The sequence below is a fragment of the Polyodon spathula genome, chromosome 2 (genome assembly GCF_017654505.1).
Source record: "Polyodon spathula isolate WHYD16114869_AA chromosome 2, ASM1765450v1, whole genome shotgun sequence".
Classification (NCBI taxonomy): domain Eukaryota; kingdom Metazoa; phylum Chordata; class Actinopteri; order Acipenseriformes; family Polyodontidae; genus Polyodon; species Polyodon spathula.
In genome coordinates, this window is record NC_054535.1 from 99,422,404 (window position 1) to 99,447,433 (window position 25,030).

Below are 25,030 nucleotides of genomic sequence, written 5' to 3' on the forward strand. Positions count from 1 at the left end.
TCCTCTCACAATAACAGAGGCTAACTCCTCCCTCTACACAAGCATCTGCACCGTCCTCTCACAATAACAGAGGCTAACTCCTCCCTCTACACAAGCATCTGCACCGTCCTCTCACAATAACAGAGGCTAACTCCTCCCTCTACACAAGCATCTGCACCGTCCTCTCACAATAACAGAGGCTAACTCCTCCCTCTACACAAGCATCTGCACCGTCCTCTCACAATAACAGAGGCTAACTCCTCCCTCTACACAAGCATCTGCACCGTCCTCTCACAATAACAGAGGCTAACTCCTCCCTCTACACAAGCATCTGCACCGTCCTCTCACAATAACAGAGGCTAACTCCTCCCTCTACACAAGCATCTGCACCGTCCTCTCACAATAACAGAGGCTAACTCCTCCCTCTACACAAGCATCTGCACCGTCCTCTCACAATAACAGAGGCTAACTCCTCCCTCTACACAAGCATCTGCACCGTCCTCTCACAATAACAGAGGCTAACTCCTCCCTCTACACAAGCATCTGCACCGTCCTCTCACAATAACAGAGGCTAACTCCTCCCTCTACACAAGCATCTGCACCGTCCTCTCACAATAACAGAGGCTAACTCCTCCCTCTACACAAGCATCTGCACCGTCCTCTCACAATAACAGAGGCTAACTCCTCCCTCTACACAAGCATCTGCACCGTCCTCTCACAATAACAGAGGCTAACTCCTCCCTCTACACAAGCATCTGCACCGTCCTCTCACAATAACAGAGGCTAACTCCTCCCTCTACACAAGCATCTGCACCGTCCTCTCACAATAACAGAGGCTAACTCCTCCCTCTACACAAGCATCTGCACCGTCCTCTCACAATAACAGAGGCTAACTCCTCCCTCTACACAAGCATCTGCACCGTCCTCTCACAATAACAGAGGCTAACTCCTCCCTCTACACAAGCATCTGCACCGTCCTCTCACAATAACAGAGGCTAACTCCTCCCTCTACACAAGCATCTGCACCGTCCTCTCACAATAACAGAGGCTAACTCCTCCCTCTACACAAGCATCTGCACCGTCCTCTCACAATAACAGAGGCTAACTCCTCCCTCTACACAAGCATCTGCACCGTCCTCTCACAATAACAGAGGCTAACTCCTCCCTCTACACAAGCATCTGCACCGTCCTCTCACAATAACAGAGGCTAACTCCTCCCTCTACACAAGCATCTGCACCGTCCTCTCACAATAACAGAGGCTAACTCCTCCCTCTACACAAGCATCTGCACCGTCCTCTCACAATAACAGAGGCTAACTCCTCCCTCTACACAAGCATCTGCACCGTCCTCTCACAATAACAGAGGCTAACTCCTCCCTCTACACAAGCATCTGCACCGTCCTCTCACAATAACAGAGGCTAACTCCTCCCTCTACACAAGCATCTGCACCGTCCTCTCACAATAACAGAGGCTAACTCCTCCCTCTACACAAGCATCTGCACCGTCCTCTCACAATAACAGAGGCTAACTCCTCCCTCTACACAAGCATCTGCACCGTCCTCTCACAATAACAGAGGCTAACTCCTCCCTCTCACAATAACACTAACTCCTCCCTCTAACAAGCATCTGCACCGTCCTCTCACAATAACAGAGGCTAACTCCTCCCTCTACACAAAGCATCTGCACCGTCCTCTCACAATAACAGAGGCTAACTCCTCCCTCTACACAAGCATCTGCACCGTCCTCTCACAATAACAGAGGCTAACTCCTCCCTCTACACACAAACACATCTGCACCGTCCTCTCACAATAACAGAGGCTAACTCCTCCCTCTACACAAGCATCTGCACCGTCCTCTCACAATAACAGAGGCTAACTCCTCCCTCTACACAAGCATCTGCACCGTCCTCTCACAATAACAGAGGCTAACTCCTCCCTCTACACAAGCATCTGCACCGTCCTCTCACAATAACAGAGGCTAACTCCTCCCTCTACACAAGCATCTGCACCGTCCTCTCACAATAACAGAGGCTAACTCCTCCCTCTACACAAGCATCTGCACCGTCCTCTCACAATAACAGAGGCTAACTCCTCCCTCTACACAAGCATCTGCACCGTCCTCTCACAATAACAGAGGCTAACTCCATCTGCACCCTCTCTAACAGAGGCTAACTCCTCCCTCTACATAAGCATCTGCACCATCCTCTCACAATAACAGAGGCTAACTCCTCCCTCTACACAAGCATCTGCACCGTCCTCTCACAATAACAGAGGCTAACTCCTCCCTCTACATACAAACACATCTGCACTGTCCTCTCACAATAACAGAGGCTAACTCCTCCCTCTACACAAGCATCTGCACCGTCCTCTCACAATAACAGAGACTAACTCCTCCCTCTACACAAGCATCTGCACCGTCCTCTCACAATAACAGAGGCTAACTCCTCCCTCTACACAAGCATCTGCGCCGTCCTCTCACAATAACAGAGGCTAACTCCTCCCTCTACACAAGCATCTGCACTGTCCTCTCACACTAACACACATGGGAGCAATAGCTATTACCTCTATCTATACAAGAACAGATGTAGTCTCTGTCACAACATCACGATGCATCCTTACCTTTCGTAGAGATGAGCGCAGCCTCGCTTTGTTCACTTGCTCCGGCAAAGTTCACAGCCTTGATATAGAAAAGGTAATTCTCGCTTGGCTGTAAAAGCACCTTCTGTTCGCAGTTTCTTATTCCAGATATAGACCTACAAAAGATACAATAAAAACACAATCATGCCTTTTAATGCAAAAAAACAACTAAAAAACTAGGTACATGGTCGTTTTGTAAAGAATATTTCTTTCTGCCATTTGAGAAGCACGTTATCACTTTAATTTGCATGTGTAATATTTAATGTATTTATACATGCTAATCTTTGTGACTTTACATGCACAGTATTGTATTTTGCACAGTATGAAATATGTAAATTGACTGTGTGCTTGTTGTAGCTAGGACCCCCTTGTAAACAATATGACACATCTAAAGGGTTAAAAACAATTTAGTCTGCAGTCAGCATACTATTATCTACGATGCTTGGATAAGCAATCAACATCGAACATTTAATCTAGGCCTTGAGTGTTTAAAGATATTTACATTAAACGGTTTTAACCTGGTGGCTGAATGAATTCTGTTGAGTCTCAAATGGTTTGAACCTGGTGGCTGAATGAAGCCCTAGAGGGCAGTGTTGAGACACACTAGCAGGGGGACAGTGTGTGAGTGCTGTAGCTGGTCTGTAGATACATTTTAGTGCTTTGATCATTTCAACTGAAGGCAAGAAAGTAATGTAAAATAAATAAATAAATGCACTGCACATGAATTTACTAAAACTACATGTAAGTATATTTTGGAAATACTAAAATAAACGTAGTGAAGTCAGTGTACATGTTTCCACTAGAAGTTGCGTTTTGTTTTGTTTTTTTTGTCAGAATGTTTGTCTTTGAATTTATGAAGTTTCTTTTGGTATTTCCAAGTAGAATTTGATATTACCCCTTCTATTATGTTCAGATTTTAGGTCCATCTGTTATGTTTTGGGTCATACTGACCCGATGCAATTTCAAACTAATTTAAAACAGCCTTAAATGGATTAACTGTTTTTATTTGCAAAGGTTTTACTCTTATGCTCTTTTAGTCCAGGAAATGTGATAAAACTTCTTTAATTGCCAACCTGCATTTTGGAATGTCTTTACCAGTGAGATGTTGTTGCAGCAATGACTGAGAAAATGAGGCTCTGCCTTGTAGATATATATTGTTTGTTTTTTTGTTTATAAATATCTCCAGACAGGTGCAGCAATTTTATTAAATAATAATACAAATATAATAATAATACAATAACAAATAAAATAAGTATGTTTTATTTCTGCACACAAATCTACACAGATAAATTCCACAGGTCACAGTGATCCAAAACATCTTATTTGTATACATGACCTGTTCTGTTTTCTGTGTATAAATTCATGACCCCAACTTAGGAAAAGTCAGAAAATATTATACAGAAAATGAAAAGAAATAGCATTTAAGCTAATTGGAAATTAGAGTGGGGTCAAATAGACCCAAAACCTAATAGGAGGGTTAATCAGTGCTACGCCTTGCTAGATTATTGACAAGAATGTTTCATTGAAACCAATGCTGGTAATGGAGCACTGCTTTACAGAGCGATGCAAGAATGTTACATTGAAACCAATGTTGGTAACAGCGATGGCCTTCCAGCGCCTGACCCACCTGAGCCCTTCTCCCTCACAAGCGTACTGCTTGCAGTACTCCAGAGTGAAGCACTCCACGGCATCCAGGTTTGCTGAGCTCCATCGGATGGTGGCTGTGTCCCAGCACACGGTGCATTCCTCCGGCTTGATTACAGGGCCCGAGGGAGCTGCAAAACCAACAGGAGAGAGGGGGAATCCCACGGACTCTGCACTTGCGCTCATCAAAGAAAAGTATGGGGGGGCCGCAGGTCAAATGGGAGTCACAATTTAATCTTCAAAATGTGTCAATCCATGCAGAGATTTCTATGACACCATCATTTGATCTTCCAGTTTATTAATTTTAAGTTTTACATTTTGGGACACATATGAAGTTCATCCAGTGAATCAGAAAGGAAGCCTGGAATAACGAACACACAGAGGATACTGCGTGACTATTCAACTGAAGTGCATAAGTGGCTTATATCTATCTACCTGCCAGCAATTACCAGAGTACAGTAACTGACATGGGGCCTGGTAAACTAATGAGCTTTGACACCAAGGCAGATTCACAAAGGAGAAAAGCATTTTTAAATGAGCACACTGTTTAATGGGAATTCAGTCAAGATGGAGCAGATGTGATAATATTGCTGCCATTTTGCATTTCTGATTCCAACGGTTATCTATGTAAACTATTCTAATGACAACTGACTTACAGTAACCTGTTTTTGATAGGACAGTTCCAGGGGCCATGATAGCAGCAGAAAGAAATCAAGATTGTGAAATTGCGCAAGTAATTTGTTTTTTCCAGTCTGATAATATGAAAAGTTAAGGGGAAGTGCAAATTGAGAGGACACACAGATGGATTTTGATTTAAATGATGGTGGTATTTGGATCCACATACATTTTTATCACTGAAATAAACTGCAATATATATATATATATATATATATATATATATATATATATATATATATATATATATATATATATATATATATATATATATATATATATATATATATATATATATATATATATATATATATATATATATATATATAGACACACACACACACACACACACACACTACAAAATAAACCAATTAGAATCATATACACTTGGGAAATGCAACTCCCAGGAAGCTATATGCTTTCAAGCACACAGCGGCAACTTTCAAACATCTCTAGATGCACTTTAGGACATATTTCTGTATATATGAAATGCTGGTCCATGAGTCTTTGGAATACAGAAGAGGCGGCACTGCATACTGCCAAGTCCCGACTCGGTTCAAGCACTGGTTATCACCGAGTGTGAAATACCATCCTCCAGAAACACGAGGCATCTCTTACCTGTTCTAAAAGAGGTCTTCTCACTGGGTAAACTGCAGCCTGTGTAGTTCACAGACATGACCCACACCAAATAGCACTTATCAGGCTCCAAGTCCTCCAGTGTGCAATAGCTCTCCTTCACTGTCACTCTGTATTCTTCAGACATGGCTACAGGGTTAAACAGACGCACGTTAACAAGGTAACAGCAGGAATCACAGGCATGTTACACAATGCTAAAGGGTGAATGCTGCTGTTTCCCTTCTACTTGTAATTTTGTCAAGAATTGAAAAAATGAAGCCAGCTTGACTGTGGCTCCTTGCTGGACTCCTGTGTATCACAAGCTACGGTAATAGCAGCAATGTAATGTAATATGTGTCGAGATTCCTATAATTATATATTTTTCTGTAAGAAAAGAAATATATTTACGCTATTCTTTCAGAAATGGGCATTTTCACGGCAGTTACGTATTACGTGCCATTGGGTAAATTCCACAGAAATCGGTTAATCCTTGAAAAAAAATGAAGCCTTAAAAATAATGAGGTACCTGGTTGGAGAGAGTACACAGAGCCTATTTTTTAAGAGAGTGAATGAATGAGCCAGCAGTAGCTGTGGTCTGTACCTCCCTGTGGTTCCTCCATACAGTAGACCTGGAAGCAGTCAATAACATCACCCTCATTCACCTTCCAGTAGACCATCACAGAAGAGCTGGTGGCAGAGCTTGCTTCCTGCGGCTGTAGCTTTGGGGTCTGAGGAACTGAACAAAACTGCATTTAATAAGCAAACCATGACAAACAGGACAGGAGAAGTCAATCTGTGAGCCCAGACATGTATTACAGAGGTTTACTATGGGGTGTCTTATAGCTCCTGTATCATTCGTGTAACACTTTTTATTTGGGTCTAAAACAGCTCGGATTGTGAACCAGTAATACACAATTCCTCAGTTATTAGTTTTATTAACATTGTCACTAGCCCCAGCTTCTATTGTGCTGAGAATCATTTCGTTCCTCACAAAATAGATAGATTTAGATATAGATAAACTGCAGCACTCTGCTGGCATGCTTGCTGTTTATCACATGGTCTGGCACAAGATATGATTAAGGTACCAGGAGGCAACAGGGCTATCTTTATTACGTAAAAGCATGGATTTTAAAACCTTTAATAACACCATAATAAATGCATGTCAGTTATTAAAGTATATATAATTCTCTCCAGTCACTAGCTGCTCTGTGTAAAAGACTGAGGTCTTTCTTACCAGCAATGCTTTTCAGTAGCTTCTGTCCATTTCCCGATGTGCTTTTGGCATAATCTTCAAACACAGGGAAAGCACTGGGGGCCAGTTCTAGAGCCACAGTTGTCTCTAGGGCATTGTTGAGTCTATCAACACAAAGCTAGCTATATTCACTTAATGACAACACAGTGTAACAAACACAGTCTAATAATGTACACCCAGCAATACTAAGTACAGACACCAAATTAAAACCATCAGGGAACAATATTATTATAAATGGTGTCCAGTTTTATTTTTATTTATTTAGTCATCGCCAACGGTTTTCACCCATTTTCTCCCCAGTTTGGAATACTAATTAGTTTTTATCCCAGTTCACCGCTGCAACCCCCTGGCAACCTGGAAAATGGAGGCTGAAACACGCGTCCTCCGAAAAGGGTTCCTGCCAATCCGGCATTTTTCGCACTGCAGCGAAGCCACCAGACCTGTAGTGCTGGAGGACAATGCAGATCTGAATGACTCCACTGCAGACCCACAGCGAAGCCACCAGACCTGTAGTGCTGGAGGACAAAACAGATCTGAATGACTCCACTGCAGACCCACAGCGAAGCCACCAGACCTGTAGTGCTGGAGGACAATGCAGATCTGAATGACTCCACTGCAGACCCACAGCGAAGCCACCAGACCTGTAGTGCTGGAGGACAATGCAGATCTGAATGACTCCACTGCAGACCCACAGCGAAGCCACCAGACCTGTAGTGCTGGAGGACAATGCAGATCTGAATGACTCCACTGCAGACCCACAGCGAAGCCACCAGACCTGTAGTGCTGGAGGACAATGCAGATCTGAATGACTCCACTGCAGACCCACAGCGAAGCCACCAGACCTGTAGTGCCGGAGGACAACACAGATCTGAATGGCTCCACTGCAGGCCCACAGCGAAGCCACCAGACCTGTAGTGCTGGAGGACAATGCAGATCTGAATGACTCCACTGCAGACCCACAGCGAAGCCACCAGACCTGTAGTGCTGGAGGACAATGCAGATCTGAATGACTCCACTGCAGGCCCACAGCGAAGCCACCAGACCTGTAGTGCTGGAGGACAATGCAGATCTGAATGACTGTAAGCCACAGGGCTCACTGGTGTGCGGTGAACAGTCGATTCACTCCGCCAATTGTGCCCCCCCGGAACCCGCGGTCACGGTCGGCAATGATATAGCCTGGATTCGAACCTGCGATCTACAAGCTATAGGGCGCATTCTCTACTCTACACGGAGCACCTACTAGATGGGTGTCCAGTACGGATTTGAAAATGACATGCTTTCCACAGACTACGGTGCACTGATGTACATATACACAATCATATTTTCAACAGATAAACATGGCAACATTCACAACAAGACAAAGCAGCATTTATTTTATATAATTTGAAGTCATTCGTGAAAGGCTAGCAGTAAGCCTGTTGTACTGCATGCTACATGAAAGGCTAGCAGTAAGCCTGTTGTACTGCATGCTATATGAAAGGCTAGCAGTAAGCCTGTGTAGTGTATGCTATATAAAAGGCTGGCAGTAAGCCTGTGTAGTGTATGCTATATGAAAGGCTGGCAGTAAGCCTGTTGTACTGCATGCTATATGAAAGGCTGGCAGTAAGCCTGTTGTACTGCATGCAATATGAAAGGCTGGCAGTAAGCCTGTTGTACTGCATGCTATATGAAAGGCTGGAAGTAAGCCTGTTGTACTGCATGCTATATGAAAGGCTAGCAGTAAGCCTGTGTAGTGTATGAAATATGAAAGGCTGGCAGTAAGCCTGTGTAGTGTATGCTATTTGAAAGGCTGGCAGTAAGCCTGTTGTACTGCATGCTATATGAAAGGCTGGCAGTAATCATGTGTAGTGTATGCTATATGAAAGGCTGGCAGTAAGCCTGTTGTACTGCATGCTATATGAAAGGCTGGCAGTAAGCCTGTTGTACTGCATGCTATATAAAAGGCTGGCAGTAAGCCTGTCGTACTGCATGCTATATGAAAGTCTAGCAGTAAGCCTGTGTAGTGTATGCTATATGAAAGGCTGGCAGTAAGCCTGTTGTACTGCATGCTATATGAAAGGCTGGCAGTAAGCCTGTTGTACTGCATGCAATATGAAAGGCTGGCAGTAAGCCTGTTGTACTGCATGCTATATGAAAGGCTGGCAGTAAGCCTGTTGTACTACATGCTACATGAAAGGCTAGCAGTAAGCCTGTTGTACTGCATGCTATATGAAAGGCTAGCAGTAAGCCTGTGTAGTGTATGCTATATGAAAGGCTGGCAGTAAGCCTGTGTAGTGTATGCTATTTGAAAGGCTGGCAGTAAGCCTGTCGTACTGCATGCTATATGAAAGGCTGGCAGTAATCATGTGTAGTGTATGCTATATGAAAGGCTGGCAGTAAGCCTGTTGTACTGCATGCTATATGAAAGGCTGGCAGTAAGCCTGTTGTACTGCATGCAATATGAAAGGCTGGCAGTAAGCCTGTTGTACTGCATGCTATATGAAAGGCTGGCAGTAAGCCTGTTGTACTGCATGCTATATGAAAGGCTAGCAGTAAGCCTGTTGTACTGCATGCTATATGAAAGGCTAGCAGTAAGCCTGTGTAGTGTATGCTATATGAAAGGCTGGCAGTAAGCCTGTGTAGTGTATGCTATTTGAAAGGCTGGCAGTAAGCCTGTTGTACTGCATGCTATATGAAAGGCTAGCAGTAAGCCTGTTGTTCTGCATGCTATATGAAAGGCTGGCAGTAAGCCTGTGTAGTGTATGCTATATGAAAGGCTGGCAGCAAGCCCGTTGTACTGCATGCTATATGAAAGGCTAGCAGTAAGCCTGTGTAGTGTATGCTATATGAAAGGCTGGCAGTAAGCCTGTTGTACTGCATGCTATATGAAAGGCTGGCAGTAAGCCTGTTGTACTGCATGCTATATGAAAGGCTAGCAGTAAGCCTGTTGTACTGCATGCTATATGAAAGGCTGGCAGTAAGCCTGTTGTACTGCATGCTATATGAAAGGCTGGCAGTAAGCCTGTTGTACTACATGCTATATGAAAGGCTAGCAGTAAGCCTGTTGTACTGCATGCTATATGAAAGGCTGGCAGCAAGCCAGTTGTACTGCATACTATATGAAAGGCTAGCAGTAAGCCTGTGTAGTGTATGCTATATGAAAGGCTGGCAGTAAGCCTGTTGTTCTGCATGCTATATGAAAGGCTGGCAGTAATCCTGTGTAGTGTATGCTATATGAAAGGCTGGCAGTAATCCTGTGTAGTGTATGCTATATGAAAGGCTAGCAGTAAGCCTGTGTAGTGTATGCTATATGAAAGGCTGGCAGTAAGCCTGTTGTACTGCATGCTATATGAAAGGCTGGCAGCAAGCCAGTTGTACTGCATACTATATGAAAGGCTAGCAGTAAGCCTGTGTAGTGTATGCTATATGAAAGGCTGGCAGTAAGCCTGTTGTTCTGCATGCTATATGAAAGGCTGGCGGTAAGCCTGGTGTACTACATGCTATATGAAAGGCTGGCAGTAAGCCTGTTGTACTGCATGCTATATGAAAGGCTGGCAGTAAGCCTGTGTAGTGTATGCTATATGAAAGGCTGGCAGTAAGCCTGTGTAGTGTATGCTATATGAAAGGCTGGCAGTTAGCCTGTTGTACTGCATGCTATATGAAAGGCTGGCAGTAAGCCTGTTGTACTACATGCTATATGAAAGGCTAGCAGTAAGCCTGTTGTACTGCATGCTATATGAAAGGCTGGCAGCAAGCCAGTTGTACTGCATACTATATGAAAGGCTAGCAGTAAGCCTGTGTAGTGTATGCTATATGAAAGGCTGGCAGTAAGCCTGTTGTTCTGCATGCTATATGAAAGGCTGGCAGTAATCCTGTGTAGTGTATGCTATATGAAAGGCTGGCAGTAAGCCTGTGTAGTGTATGCTATATGAAAGGCTAGCAGTAAGCCTGTGTAGTGTATGCTATATGAAAGGCTGGCAGTAAGCCTGTTGTACTGCATGCTATATGAAAGGCTGGCAGTAAGCCTGTTGTACTGCATGCTATATGAAAGGCTAGCAGTAAGCCTGTTGTACTGCATGCTATATGAAAGGCTGGCAGTAAGCCTGTTGTTCTGCATGCTATATGAAAGGCTGGCGGTAAGCCTGGTGTACTACATGCTATATGAAAGGCTGGCAGTAAGCCTGTTGTACTGCATGCTATATGAAAGGCTAGCAGTAAGCCTGTTATACTGCATGCTATATGAAAGGCTAGCAGTAAGCCTGTGTAGTGTATGCTATATGAAAGGCTAGCAGTAAGCCTGTGTAGTGTATGCTATATGAAAGGCTGGCAGTTAGCCTGTTGTACTGCATGCTATATGAAAGGCTGGCAGTAAGCCTGTGTAGTGTATGCTATATGAAAGGCTGGCAGTAAGCCTGTGTAGTGTATGCTATATGAAAGGCTAGCAGTAAGCCTGTGTAGTGTATGCTATATGAAAGGCTGGCAGTTAGCCTGTTGTACTGCATGCTATATGAAAGGCTGGCAGTAAGCCTGTTGTACTGCATGCTATATGAAAGGCTGGCAGCAAGCCCGTTGTACTGCATGCTTTACAAAGCAGTGCAACTTGCAGCCATGTAAGTTTTCAATCGAATGGACATTGCAGAATCAGCCTAATTTAATGACCCACTAATTATAATGAAAGGACTTTGCATTATGCAAGACTACTTTATTGTTTATTACAGGACTGGACAGTGAGATAATTAGAGGCAAGTACTTCTGAGCAAAATGCTCAGCTTTATTAAATTAACTTTAATCTGTTTAGAACTATAATGCCCATCATAGCCTTGTACAAGCTGAGTATGGTAAAATCAAACTTTAGTAAAGCACAGATAGTATGGTAATGCAAGCTAAATGAAACATGACAGACTACAGGATAGTATGGTAAATGCATTGTAAAGACATGAGTAAAGCATGGCAAAATTACTGTGCATACTCACCATGGTAAACTAAAAGAAACATGCAATATGTTATCAGAAACTCGTCTTAATGTTTCCATGGTTCAAATTATTTCACAACAAAACTACAGCTATGTGCAAATGTTGTGCATAAGAAATCAAACCACTAGAACTGAAAATACTGGAAAACTGTCAAAATAGACAAATTAGTGCTTGTCTAGTTTAATTGATGACTTGAATTGGCCATACATGCAGTTCATTTAAAATAGAAGAGAAAATAAGTACACTGCACGATGGTGAAATGCACAAGACTGTTAAAGGTTGATTAATACTTTAGACTCCAAAGCTCTGTTTTAGTACACACTTAAATACAATCTCCTGATGTAATAATATACTGTACACTAATTCAACATTGTTTTTAAGAAAGCATTCTTGATTTATAGTACTCGGGGTAATAAATAAATCTCCCTTTATTGGGTTGAACTCTGTATTCATAATCCCAAGGAATAGTTTTCCTGCACATTGTAACATTGTGATATTGAGAGTAACTCATTTCATGCCACTGGACAGCCAAATAAAAGGGTTAGATTTTGTCCATGGAAAAAAAAAAAAACCCTTGTGAACGGTGGGTCAGGTTTACTTTAACCAATATGCTGCACACAACATCAGACACAAACTTGTAAGTGTCATGCAGATGTAAATACACATTAAACAAGAATCCAACCAATCTGGCCTGAGCAGCCACCATAGTTAGTATCTCACTGGCACAGTAAGCAAACTTCTTGAAGTTACCTCTTGCTAATGTCGTTGGAGGACTGAGGACAAGAAAGAGGGGAGAATGGTTTTGTTTAGTTTGTAAAGTGAAATGCACATGGAATCTACAGAAATAATGCATATACTGTAAGTCTACTATATTATAGGACTGAATAATGCATTGTAGAGTGAGAATAGTACCAGACATGACAATAAAGCAAGCGTTTCTTACCACACTCATCTCCTATGCTTCAAATCAGAAGCTGCCTCATTTCTCTTTGTTTACTGATAATTAGTACAGTAACTTACTAACATGTTAACAAATGGGCTTCACTGTCAGGTAAGGTGAAGACACCCTACACACACAAACAAAGAGACACGCTTGATTCTACAGTCTACCATAAAAACAAAAAGTTAGCCTTAAAAAACTGTTTATTTGCTAGTGAGCTAGCAGTTGTTAATGTTATGTTTTTACACAGTTTCTCTCTGTTCTCAAAGATGGGCAGACTGCATTACACTTTCTATCTCAGCAATGAACAGACTGCATTACTCTTTCTACCTCAGCAATGAAGGGGACTGACTCTTGAGGAAGTCAAGGGGGTGGAGCTTTATCTATGGGCTCATGCTACTGGGGTGTGTGTCTCATTGCTCAGGGGATTGTTGGTGTGCTGCACTCACAGATATGAAGATCAGATCGTCGGGTTCCTCCACCTCTTTCACACTCTTCTCCAGGATCTCCTTGGCAGACTCTGTGCTCTCCTGGAAGGTGACAAGCTGGTCATACAGTTGCTCCAGTTTGTTCTTCTTCTCCTCTTCCAAGTTCTGAGACATCTGGCTGTACTGTTCCACCACCGTCTTCACCATCTCCTCGTTCTGATCGTCCAGCAGCTGCTCTGTCCTGCTGCAGTTCTCCTAGGTGTTATTCAAACACAGCGGCATTGCTTTACCCTGGCATACACATGGAATCCAGCACTGGCTCAAATGCTTTCTTCTTCAAATACATTTCAGAGTGAGTCTGGTAACACCAGGAGGAAACTGATGATCCAACCTTTCAGTGAATTTGAAACCCTGTTGCGGGCACCTTATTGTATTTGTGGGACACATGTCCCTTGTACCTTAAACGGTTAAATACACAGCCAAGTTATTACATTTAAGGCTCTGTATTTCTGGCTCATTTGAAAGCTAATAACACTGTGTAACAATTTTTATTTTTTTTGGTTCCTGGGTAGTAAGTGTTATTTCCTAATTGCTTATGCCTCAAAAGTATAAAAAATGGCTATTATTCCCCACAAACTTTGCTTTTGTGACCAGGACAGTGATATTTTGAAATTTACCGATTTTCCAGAACATTCCAGACAGATTCAGTGCTGAGTAAACTTGGAGTAACTTCTAGAACTTTCTAGAACTTTCCAGGAATATAAATAGTAGTATAAATAAAGGGGCCTTAAGCCCACCAGTTCAGTTTAGTTCCAGCTGCCAAAGTGGATACATATCTGCATTTTTCTGAGATGGCATCAAGAGACTGCAATGGTGGCATTCCTGATGGGTCTCCAAGGCGGTTTTACCAAGTTTCCCTGCTATTTTTGCCTTTGGGACAGCAGGGACACCAAGGCGCACTACCACAGGCGGGACTGGCCACAGCGGACCGAGTTCTCTGTGGGGAGGAACAACGTCAAGTGGGAGCCACTGGTGGACCCCCGGAAGGTGCTGATGCCACCACTGCACATCAAATTGGGCCTTATGAAACAATTTGTCAGAGCTCTAGATAAGGAGTCGGCAGCCTTCAAGTACCTTCAAGACTTCTTCCCTAAGCTGTCTGAGGCAAAGGTCAAAGCCGGTGTCTTCGTCGGACCACAGATAAAGAAGATCCTGGAGTGCAATGAATTCCCCAAGAAGCTCACTAGTAAGGAGAAAGCGGCTTGGATCAGCTTTGTCGCAGTGGTTCGAGGCTTCCTGGGCAATCACAAGGCCAAAAACTATGTGGAGCCGGTTGAGACTCTGGTGAAGAACTACGGCACAATGGGCTGTAGGATGTCCCTCAAAGTCCATATCCTTGATGCTCATCTTGATAAATTCAAGGAGAACATGGGAGCTTACTCGGAGGAGCAAGGCGAGCGCTTCCACCAGGATATACTGGACTTTGAACGCCGCTACCAAGGACAGTATAACAAGAACATGATGGGAGACTACATTTGGGGGCTGATTCGTGAAAGTGATTTACAATATAATCGTAAATCTCGAAAAACTACTCACTTCTAAATCTTTTGTAGTCATTTTTGTATTACTTTAGTATAAATACATGTTAATTTGGTTCATATGTTGTTTTTTTCTGACTTTATGTGAACGAAAAGACACAAATTCGCCCGTTTTCTCATTGGAAATAGGTACATTTCAAAACATCACTGTCCTGGTCACAAAAGCAAAGTCTGTGGGGAATAATAGCCATGTTCTATACTTTTGAGGCATAAGCAATTAGGAAATAACACTTACTACCCAGGAACAAAAATTGGAAATAGGTACATTTCAAAACATCACTGTCCTGGTCACAAAAGCAAAGTCTGTGGGGAATAATAGCCATGTTCTATACTTTTGAGGCATAAGCAATTAGGAAATAACACTTACTACCCAGGAACAAAAATTGTGTTACATAGTGTAATCATTTAACTGTTTTAGACAGCTGTTAAAGAAGGCAATTTTAATTTTAAATAACACCCTCAGCACCTTCCACATCATGAATCACCTTTCGTTTCTGTACTATCTTGTCATTTCATTTTGGGTCGTGTTATTGCTTAATTAAATTAAACCCTAAAATTGGGCTCGCAAAATCGCTAGCCCGACTTTCCGGGACAACCAAAAAAATCTGTCAGACAACGTGTTTTTCTGGCTGCTTGCCCGACGGGCAATCAGATATTTTTACTCTGTAACAAGATAATGTTCTGTGCTTTAATCAAACAGCGGTTTCTCAATCGAGATTCCACTCACACATCATCCTGGTAAAACACATTTAGAGGGATCAATATTTTTTATTGGTAATGCTCGAGTGATTTCTGGGGTGACGAACACGTACACATTGCTTGTGACCAAATCCCGCAAGGATTGCCCCGTGTAACACCCCTCTCAACTCTCGTCAGCGCGCTGGTATATGTCACGACAGTGTCTTCTCCAGAGAAACTAAGGGTAAAATGGACACTACGACAGCCAAAGTATATACTTTTATATTGAAGGCTATGATTTTTTAAACAAAGTTACAAAATGGAATTACAAGCTACTGTACTCTGCTCACCAAGATTCACATTTTGCTATCTTCTTACCTTTATTAAATCGTTAACGTTACTTCTCAAAAAAATAAATAAATAAATCGAATACGGTAGTTGTTATCACTGAGATTTAGCACGTAGCATGTTAACATCGCTTTTTTGCATTTCTTTAATGTGATTAATAAAATGTACTGGTAATGTTATTTTAAATGTATGGTGCTTGCTTGTAATTTATTGTACCGAGTGTAGCAACAGTCTATATATTTTTTTAAATCAAACTGCTACTGATGTTGGCGCTACAGGTCTATGCAACCGGCATTGCAAAAAACATTTGATTTTTTTTTTTTTTTTTTTTTTTTTTTTTTTTTTACATAAGGAACCATGATTTGCAATTGAAACAAAACTGAAACTTTGTTGATGCGCTTTATTTTTTATTCACAATCTCATTGCTATTATTATATTATTATTATTATTATTATTATTATTATTATTATTATTATTATTATGTGCTAGTAGGGACAAATACTGTAATAATAAAACAGTACTAATATTAATAGTTTAGCGAATGTCTTTATCCAAGGTGTCTTCCTTAACTTACTCCAGCAACTGATAGTGTTTGTTTTGGGTTGTCCTTTTACTACAGCGAACAAAAGGCTTTGGACCCAAACAGGGTGAGGATGTACTGTATTTACTATTTGACTTATATGCTTAATACACGACACTTGTACATTTTAATATAATGTGTGCACATTTGTTATTTCATTTTTGTTATTTTTCATCACTCATAGTGTTCAACATTTAACAGAGGGTAGAATCCAATATCATCCCTTACAAAAAAGTAACATACTGCAAGTATACTTGTGCCAAAATTGTCTGGTTTTAGTATACTATTGGTACCATTATTCTATCCTATTTTGGCACAAGTATACTTACAGTATACAACTTTGTATATTATTTTTGTAAATAATGCAACGTAGTTCTCAAATATTGGACATTTCTTAGATTGTATCATACTTTTTGGCATACCTGAATTGTCTCTTGCTAGATATGCACCTCCAGATTCTGACAAATACTTTTAGAAAACCAGGAGCAACTTCTGCTCTGGATCAAAAAGCTATAATGCTCTGCGGCTAGTGCTAGTGGATAACTATCAAAAAACTAGTAGAAACTAACTAAAACACAAGTCTGAGAAAAACAAATGGAAATCTGGAAAAAGTATGGAATTTTGATGTTGAAAAAGTGTGAACCCTGAGATACTGTACCTATATTAAAGTACAGTGTACTTTGTACAAATCACGGTCCATAGGTCAATTATGGGCAACATGACTTTGTTTTGGACAACCAAATGTCGATAACAGACTGCCCGAAGGGCAAGTAGCATTACCAAAATTTTGTGAGTCCTGTCCTAAAATAAGCAATGGCACTGGTGTTACTAATTCTAAAATAACGTTATATCATGAGTGAACAAATACAGTTTATTCTTCTTACTCTGAAGATTCCTATTGGTCATTTCAATATCTTATCCCTTGGATCAGTGAATTCAACACAATGAACACTCCTGTGTCAGCATCTCCTCTTTTGTACAGAATTGCAGCAAGTTCTACTCTAATCTTTTCTGAGGATTTCAATCTGTAAATTCACATTTTGCAAACTGCCAAATGCAGGAGATTATTTGAAGTGCAAGATTTAACTATTAATCTGAAAGGATTAGACAATTCTTAGATTACAGTATTAATCTCGAAGGATTAGGCCATTCTTTGATTACTTTTTTTATTATTGCAAAATACGCACACAGTTGTTACGGCTTGGTGCAATTTGCTTGTTTAAAGAATTTCAGCCTTCAGGCTGGAACACTTCAGGAATAACTCTCACCTCCACTGTATTAAAAGCCAGTTCCAACTCTGCCACCAGATCCTCAATCTTTTCAGCTCTTCCTTGCAATTCCGATATGTACTCAATTAGTTTATTCTGTAAGAAAAACAAACAGGAAACATGAAGCACACATGGAGACGTGCTTGTAATGCAATGCAAGATTAGTATATGCAAAAACCCCATTTCAAAGTATATTATATCAGATTGCTCCAACTGGAGTACTTGACAGAGAGGTGCAAATCAGTTTGAAAACTGGTGCTAAACTGTTTTGAAAGTTTAGCACCAGAGAGCCGACTGTTGCTAAATTATCAGCCCCCCACCCCGCTCTTCAATGAGTTCTTATTGATAAACATTATTGGACATAATCGTGTCCTGGACATTTATATGTATAATTGCTTAAGACCAAAACTGCAATTTTAAGAAACCGAAGACGGCAAGCCTGAGTAACCGAAACGTTCGACATATTAACAAAACAGCAGCTCCTGAATTCTGCTACACTTGATAGTTAGAAAGAAGCCTGTGCACATTGTTAATTCATTTTATTGATGGATTATGTTGCAGGGTAGTGGGAGACTGAGACTCGGAGACAAGTAAGGCTGCAGTTTAATGCTAAAGCGCACTTTTAATACACAAAATAAAACAAAAACACAAAAAAAAGGCACACAGGCCAAAATAAAGCTTTAACAAAACACCAACAAAATGCCAGGCTGGGCATTTGCCTTCACTGAACAAACATCGTGTTTTAACACAGATTCACTCACCAAACCCCTCTCTCCAAAACAGATTTACAATTAGCTGCAACAACTGGTTTGATTTTAAATTAAATCCATGATTATATACATCTATTCAAACTGGTAAAATGAAGAGGCTTGCGAAACATTATTTAATATTTGAAAACCGTAAAATGCATTTATCGTTGCCTGTTAAGTTTACTGTGGCCCACATACCTTTTTGACTTGCTCATTTCATTGATAATTGGGTTAAAGTGCGCTGCAAAGACATGTTTGCAACCAGTTTCTGCAGTTAAACTTCTCACACGACACAAACCTTCTCTCCTGTGTATGATGAGGAGTGTGGGTGGGTCATGTGAGTAGTCCAGAACCAATGAGAAACTATCATAATCTATGGTTGCCAAGTAATTAAAAAAAATAATTAAACATAGTCTACTGGTGCCACCGTTTAATTTTGCTGGCGCTACTTGAGGTTCCCTGGCGCTAGAATCTAGTGGTATATTTGCACCCATTGACAGATGTGGAATCTGGCAAAGGAAATCCAACAGAACTCAATGGTGCTCATTGTTAAAGGAGAAGATTACACCTAATACATATCTAAACTTACCTTCAGAAATAAAATACAGTTCATTTGTTATTTAATATTCATAATGTGATAAAACAGAATTTATAATTAAGTTCCGAATAGATGCTTATTAAAAATTAAAAAAAAAATTATAGTGTGCCCCAACATAGATTAGTGGCTCTCAGTTGTTAATTCAGAAGCAAATTAAGAAGAACAAGATAATTGTTTGGAGTCAAAACATATAAATACGTAAAGACAAACAATAACTCACAGATATTTCCTATTAACTAAACAGGTGCTCTCTCTGCTCGGCGGGTATGCATTTTTCAAACTCTTCATTCATTTTCAATCCTTGCCAGTGAAGCTAAAGCAGTCAGCACTTCACATCAAGGCTATTAAACAGGAATGACAAATAGGACGCCAGTTCTGGGGGGCAAAATGACTTTTCCTCGCCTGTCACACCTGATAAAGAGAGACATTCTTCTTCCAAGCATGTATATTTTATATACAGGATTTACTTTAAAAGCACTTGTGTCACTTGAATTCATCAGAACTACTGTGTGACAGAAGAAAGCACAAACAGGAATTGTCTTTCCAATATTACAAGCACACAACAGGTTATTAATTCCTGTTAATTACTAAAGACACATGTTCAATTAAGGGAAACTAGCTGTTTGTTACATTTTTCCTCATGCATTTAGTCCCAGATGAGAAATAATTATTTTCTAGGAAATGCCTGTATTAGTGTCTTAGTTTCTTAAACTGTGACCCTACAGCTGAGTAATATTAACAGTCAATTCTCATTAAAACAAACTCAGAGTGAACACATTTCCTGCTACTACAAATGTTCAACATGGTCCCAGCCAAATTTAGCAGTCACTTATTGTAGAATCAGGAAATCTTAGCTGCTTCTTATCAGTGTTTCTACCGTGCAGCACTCGCTCCTTGGAGGTGTTTTTGAACAAAATGTAATGTTGGAGAATTAGAAATCAAATCCAATTAGAAAGCTAGAACTGGCCTGGCAGTGGTTCTATCCCATAAGGGGGCAGCTGAGTGGGTAGACCTGCAAACAGTTTATACAATACCCAACAACAGCTACACATAGGTGTATTAGGGGAGTGGTATGGTATGTATGATCTAATGGTTTGTGAACCTGAAGTAACATGTGAAGAATGTAATATGGCCGTCAAATTAGGAGAGAGGTCAGTGTCAAGGTTGCCAAAACATTTAAAAAGGCTGTGCATGTAGTGTACTCCACTAATATAAAGCCACTATCTGAAACTGTCTCCACCAAGACACAGCAGCAACTGCAATTTAGTAAAATTACAAAAAGGTTCATTTCTTATAATGGCCATGACTTACTAAAACTTAGAAGCTTCCTTCACAGGGATGCTTGAATAATGTCAGACCATGAACTACATCCAATGTCATTTCATTTTGACATGCAGATAGAAAGACTGCCATGGCTCCATACAATATACCCCCGGATTTGTCCCAACCAATCACAATTCAAAAATTAAGAGGGTAAAAATAATTATTACATTTCCACACTTTACTGCACATCCATTGCACAGCAAAATGCATTGTTCAGTAAAAAGTTTGGGTGTGTCTCTTAGATGGCTGTAGTGTTAAAATGAATGTTGTTTTTCCCTTTGACCTGCTTGGATTGTGTTTTGCTATTTGCACTCAGAAGGAAGACACTAGTGATCTTGGGAAGTACAATTGAATGCTTGTTGCTGATGCAACTACATTAGCTGGTTGAAGGAATTCATTTTCTAAAGTGTTCAGAGCTGTGGTTGATTAAAGTGAATTTATATGGTGTACACACTGGACGAGCTCTACACCTGCAGGACAGTATAAATTGGCAAACAGTGGGCCACACGTCCAAGGGCAGTCTTAGCTGTGGCAGTCAGAGCAAGGACAGGTAGAGTGAGGACCTTTTCCAAATCTCTCCCAGTGGCTACTTGAGGCCTCACTCCAAGTCTTAATGTTAGCTGTATTTAAATAACTCTATTCTCCTATCCTCTCTCTGACCTGGGAATCTCTGGCACTGCTCTGGCCTGGTTCTCCTCCTAGCTCTCCGACCGTACCTACCAGGTAACCTGGCGCGACTCAACCTCCACACCTCACCCTCTCGCAACAGGAGTCCCCCAAGGATCAGTCTTGGGTCCTCTCCTGTTCTCTCTCTACACCCACTCCCTTGGCCCCCTTATCGCATCCTATGGTTTCTCATACCATTTCTATGCTGATGATGCTCAGATCTTCCTCTGCTTCCCCTCTGACCCCAACATACCCTCCCATATCTCCACCTGTCTGTCTGCTATATCTTCCTGGATGCAATCGCATCACCTCAAACTCAACCTCCTTTTCTTACCATCCTCATCTTCCTCCTCTGATCTCTCTATCTCCATTCCTCTGGAATCTACCACCATCTTTCCCTCCTCCCCAGCTAAGAACCTTGGAGTAACCCTGGACCCCTGCCTCTCCTACTCCCAGCTGTTTCTTCCTGAGCAACGTTCGAAGAATCCGACCCTTCCTCACCAACTACTCCATGCAACTCCTCGTCCAGGCTCTGGTACTCTCCTGCCTAGACTGCTGCAACTCCCTACTGGCCAGCCTCCCTGTATCCGCCACCCGACCGCTCCAGCTCATCCAGAACTCCGCAGCAAGCCTGGTGTTCTCTCTGCCTCCCACTCGTTCAAGACTCTTGTACTCGCCTACCGATGCCTTGACCAGACTGCACCCAGGTACCTCCAGACCCTCATTTCTCCCTACACCCCCACCTGACCTCTCCGCTCCGCCTGCACTAGAAGACTGGCTGTATCTCCTCTATGCTCCCCTGCCTCCAGAGCCCACTCCTTCTCCATCCTCACCCTGCAGTGGTGGAATTACCTTCCTATGGATGTCAGGACTGTCGAGTCCCTGACCACCATCTGGCACCTTTTCAAGACACACCTCTTCAGACAACACCTGTAAAACTCAACTCTTCCCTTCTGGACAATATAGCACTCTGCCTTTAATGCACTTAACCCAATCTGTAGTATTTTGTAAGTCGCCCTGGGTAAGGGCATCTGTTAAGAAATAATAATAATAATAATAATAATAATAATAATAATAATAATGGTACATAAAGTGTGTCTTTATGTACTAGTTATGTAACAGTAATAATAATAATAATAATAATAATAATAATAATAATAATAATAATAATAATAATAATAAATTGCACTTAGAAAGGACCTTTTCTCAGGATAGGCTATAGCCAAACAATCATGACATCATTATCCAGATCTAGCAGCTTCTAAAAGCAGTCGGAACCATCTCTCCCATTGAGACCTGAATAAGAAAACCAGACCAACAGAAAACAGCAGAGGGGAATACAAAGAAGGACTTTGATTATTCCAGAAAATAGAGATGTGGGTTCTTTACCTTGATAAATGACAACTGGCAGCTTCCCTACACTGCGGCATATTCAATTATTTAGTTTAAATAACACAGCTCGCTTTACCATTATTAGTGCTAGTCTGAAACAGTCCCCCTTTCTGTCAAGTTTTAATACATGCTGAATGAATCTATGGAGCTTGCAAGCCACAGCTTTAAGCCTGCTGTTTAGTGCTAGGGCTTTTAAGAGCTGTATTTTTTACTGTTACATAACTAGTACATAAAGACACACTGTGCTGTGTAATCTGCAGATCACCATCCGCAGTATGTGTACGTAACACATGAATGTACAGGGTGTGCGGACAGACACCTCCATAAACCCACACTGCCAAAGGAAGTCCTTACTGAATTACATCACTCTTATTACTGTTTGGGGGCAGGCTTTGCTTTGGTGCACATATTTGCTGTCTGTCAAGAACCCGCCTCTGACTATTACTGATTGGTCTCGTTGAGGAGCAGAGGCTTGTCATTGGCTCGCACTTTCTGACTGAAGACTAGTAAAAAAAGTAAACACAAGCAATCCACCACATTTAGTTTTTTGCTACGGCACGTTTTGGGCTGGATGCCACTTTGCCATAAATAGCTTAGTTATTGATTTGATTGAACACCTTGTAGATCAATCAGTCTACAATAGCCTAATGCTGTATCTCAACCATTTAAACAAAATGTTTGGAAACAGGAATAAATATGCATGCATGTTTAAGTAATTTCAAAGGGAATTTCAGTTTAAAAAGGGATCCAGATTATACAACGTGAGCTAGAAGTAAAAAACGAGGCCATCTACTATAGCCAAGGGATTGGGTTTAAAATCTGGGTGTAAAGGTATACCCTGAGCCGGTACCTGACTACCACATTTTGAAAGTCGCCAGGGCTACTGTACCTACTTCACTGCTACACATGGCTCAGTGTGGTTGCCCTTGCACTTTAGTTCAAACCATTGCACTGCAATTGTAGCGAACCAGAATTCTGCTGCTCCTTTACGCCTGTCAGTCAATCCACTGCTGTGCATGACAGTTCTATTGAGGATCTATTGAGCCTGTGATTAATGATTAAAAACTTCATCTTAAAATAATGTTGTTCTTATTTTGGGTGCTGGATGTGTCATTTTAAATTAAATGTAAAATAAATGTTTAGTGTCACATGACCATTAACCCATTCACTGCCTTTTTTTTTGTTAAATCTTAAAGATCTTAATTTCATTCTTAGAGGTCGCCTAGCTGTAGAATGTAAAATGATATATTGTACATTCATATTTTAGATATTGGGATGATAGAGATTTGAGTTTGATCAGTCAAAATGCAGCACAACAACAGCAATTAAGTTTTTATGTAATGTATGCGGACAGTAGGGTGAAGGCATACAGCTCCTTCTATTCTATGTTTTCTCCATGTGGTAAGGGCCATTTTTTGTTTGTTTTCAAAATCCCATTAAAACTGAGCAGCTTCTCGAAGTATAATGATATTCTTTGCTATAATTATAAATCTGTACTGTATCACCTACTTAAAAGATAGAAAACACAACAAAAGCACAAGAGCTGAAATGACGGACAGTGTCAATCACAAGTCAAGGGAAGACTGATTAACCCTGAGATCCCTGGCAGTGATTGCAGTGGCAGATGTTTAAAAGATACCACAGTGCCTGACTCAGAAGCACCAGGCAAGCAGAACAGCTGACGCTGTGAAAGCCTCTAAACATGTGCTACATGATACTTCACATGTTCCTCCCCTAGCTGAAAACAAAAAATAACACTTTGCAGGGCTCGTAATTGGATGATGAAAATGAACATGGCATAAACTTCTGCTTGGATAATAAATTGTTCTTTTCAGAAAAAGTGCACCAGTAGCCTTTCCTCTATTCCAACATCAGGGAAACACATAGGTGAAGCCTTTAAGACCGAACTGTGTTAGAGATATTTATAAAACTTACGACTGGAGCACCACCAACTGTTTTGGTCAACCCACCCCTAAATCCCAGAGGAAGGGGAGGAGTCTGGAGATTGTTTTACATCTGTGGCTATTTATTCCTCTCCTTTACAATGTGCAACCTGCTTTAAACCCCAAACTCAGTATCCTTCTTCCTTTAAAAGCCAGTAAACACAGTGAACCCTTTCCTGTTATGTCAAAGTAAAAATATCACACCTGCACTTCAAAAGATAAGCACGGTCCATTTTGATTTGCAGAGCAAACCTTTTAAGAATATTAGGCCTATTTAGCATTTACTGGACTATCTGGGAACAAAGAACCACATATCTGAACCATGGTAACTATGGTACATTGTGCTCCCCTAGATCTCAAGGTGCTCTGTGAGATATGAGGGGCTGTCAGTGCAGCAGTGGCACAGCCAGGGGATTTACTAACATTAAAGAGGTGTGTAATAAGATTCCCAGAGCCTGTCAACAACACTTCCAAATGTTGCATCACACAGAGAAATGCATGATTAGTGCAATGAAGTGCATGACCTTTTTGCTCACTGCCTGCAACACTCTTCCACAGCCCCTTCGGTCACGATTTTTTAATTTAACTTTTGGAAATTTTAAAACAGTTTGTGTGAACTCTATGGAGTTCAAGAAGTTGCCCTGCCAAAACTTTGGAAAAATAGATTATAAAATTAGGGGTTCCAGTTTTTCAATAAAAACCAGATTTTTGCCAATAAATACCTACCGAATTTAATGTTCAAGTTACAGGCATTTATTTTATAAA

General features: G+C 41.1%; 1 protein-coding gene across 2 annotated transcripts in view; it reads right to left on the bottom strand.

Moving 5' to 3' along the window:
• LOC121305052 (cardiomyopathy-associated protein 5-like) overlaps positions 1 to 25,030 on the bottom strand; it is a 49,692-nt gene that overhangs the window by 14,298 nt on the left and 10,364 nt on the right. For both annotated transcript variants that reach the window (XM_041236573.1, XM_041236583.1), the window contains 8 exons: positions 17,595 to 17,690; positions 13,144 to 13,377; positions 12,505 to 12,527; positions 6,785 to 6,906; positions 6,152 to 6,286; positions 5,554 to 5,700; positions 4,244 to 4,391; positions 2,599 to 2,732 (listed from right to left, as the gene is read on the bottom strand). In XM_041236573.1, coding sequence (XP_041092507.1) covers positions 2,599 to 2,732; positions 4,244 to 4,391; positions 5,554 to 5,700; positions 6,152 to 6,286; positions 6,785 to 6,906; positions 12,505 to 12,527; positions 13,144 to 13,377; positions 17,595 to 17,690 — 1,039 coding nt within the window. The remainder of the gene's footprint in view (positions 1 to 2,598; positions 2,733 to 4,243; positions 4,392 to 5,553; positions 5,701 to 6,151; positions 6,287 to 6,784; positions 6,907 to 12,504; positions 12,528 to 13,143; positions 13,378 to 17,594; positions 17,691 to 25,030) is intronic.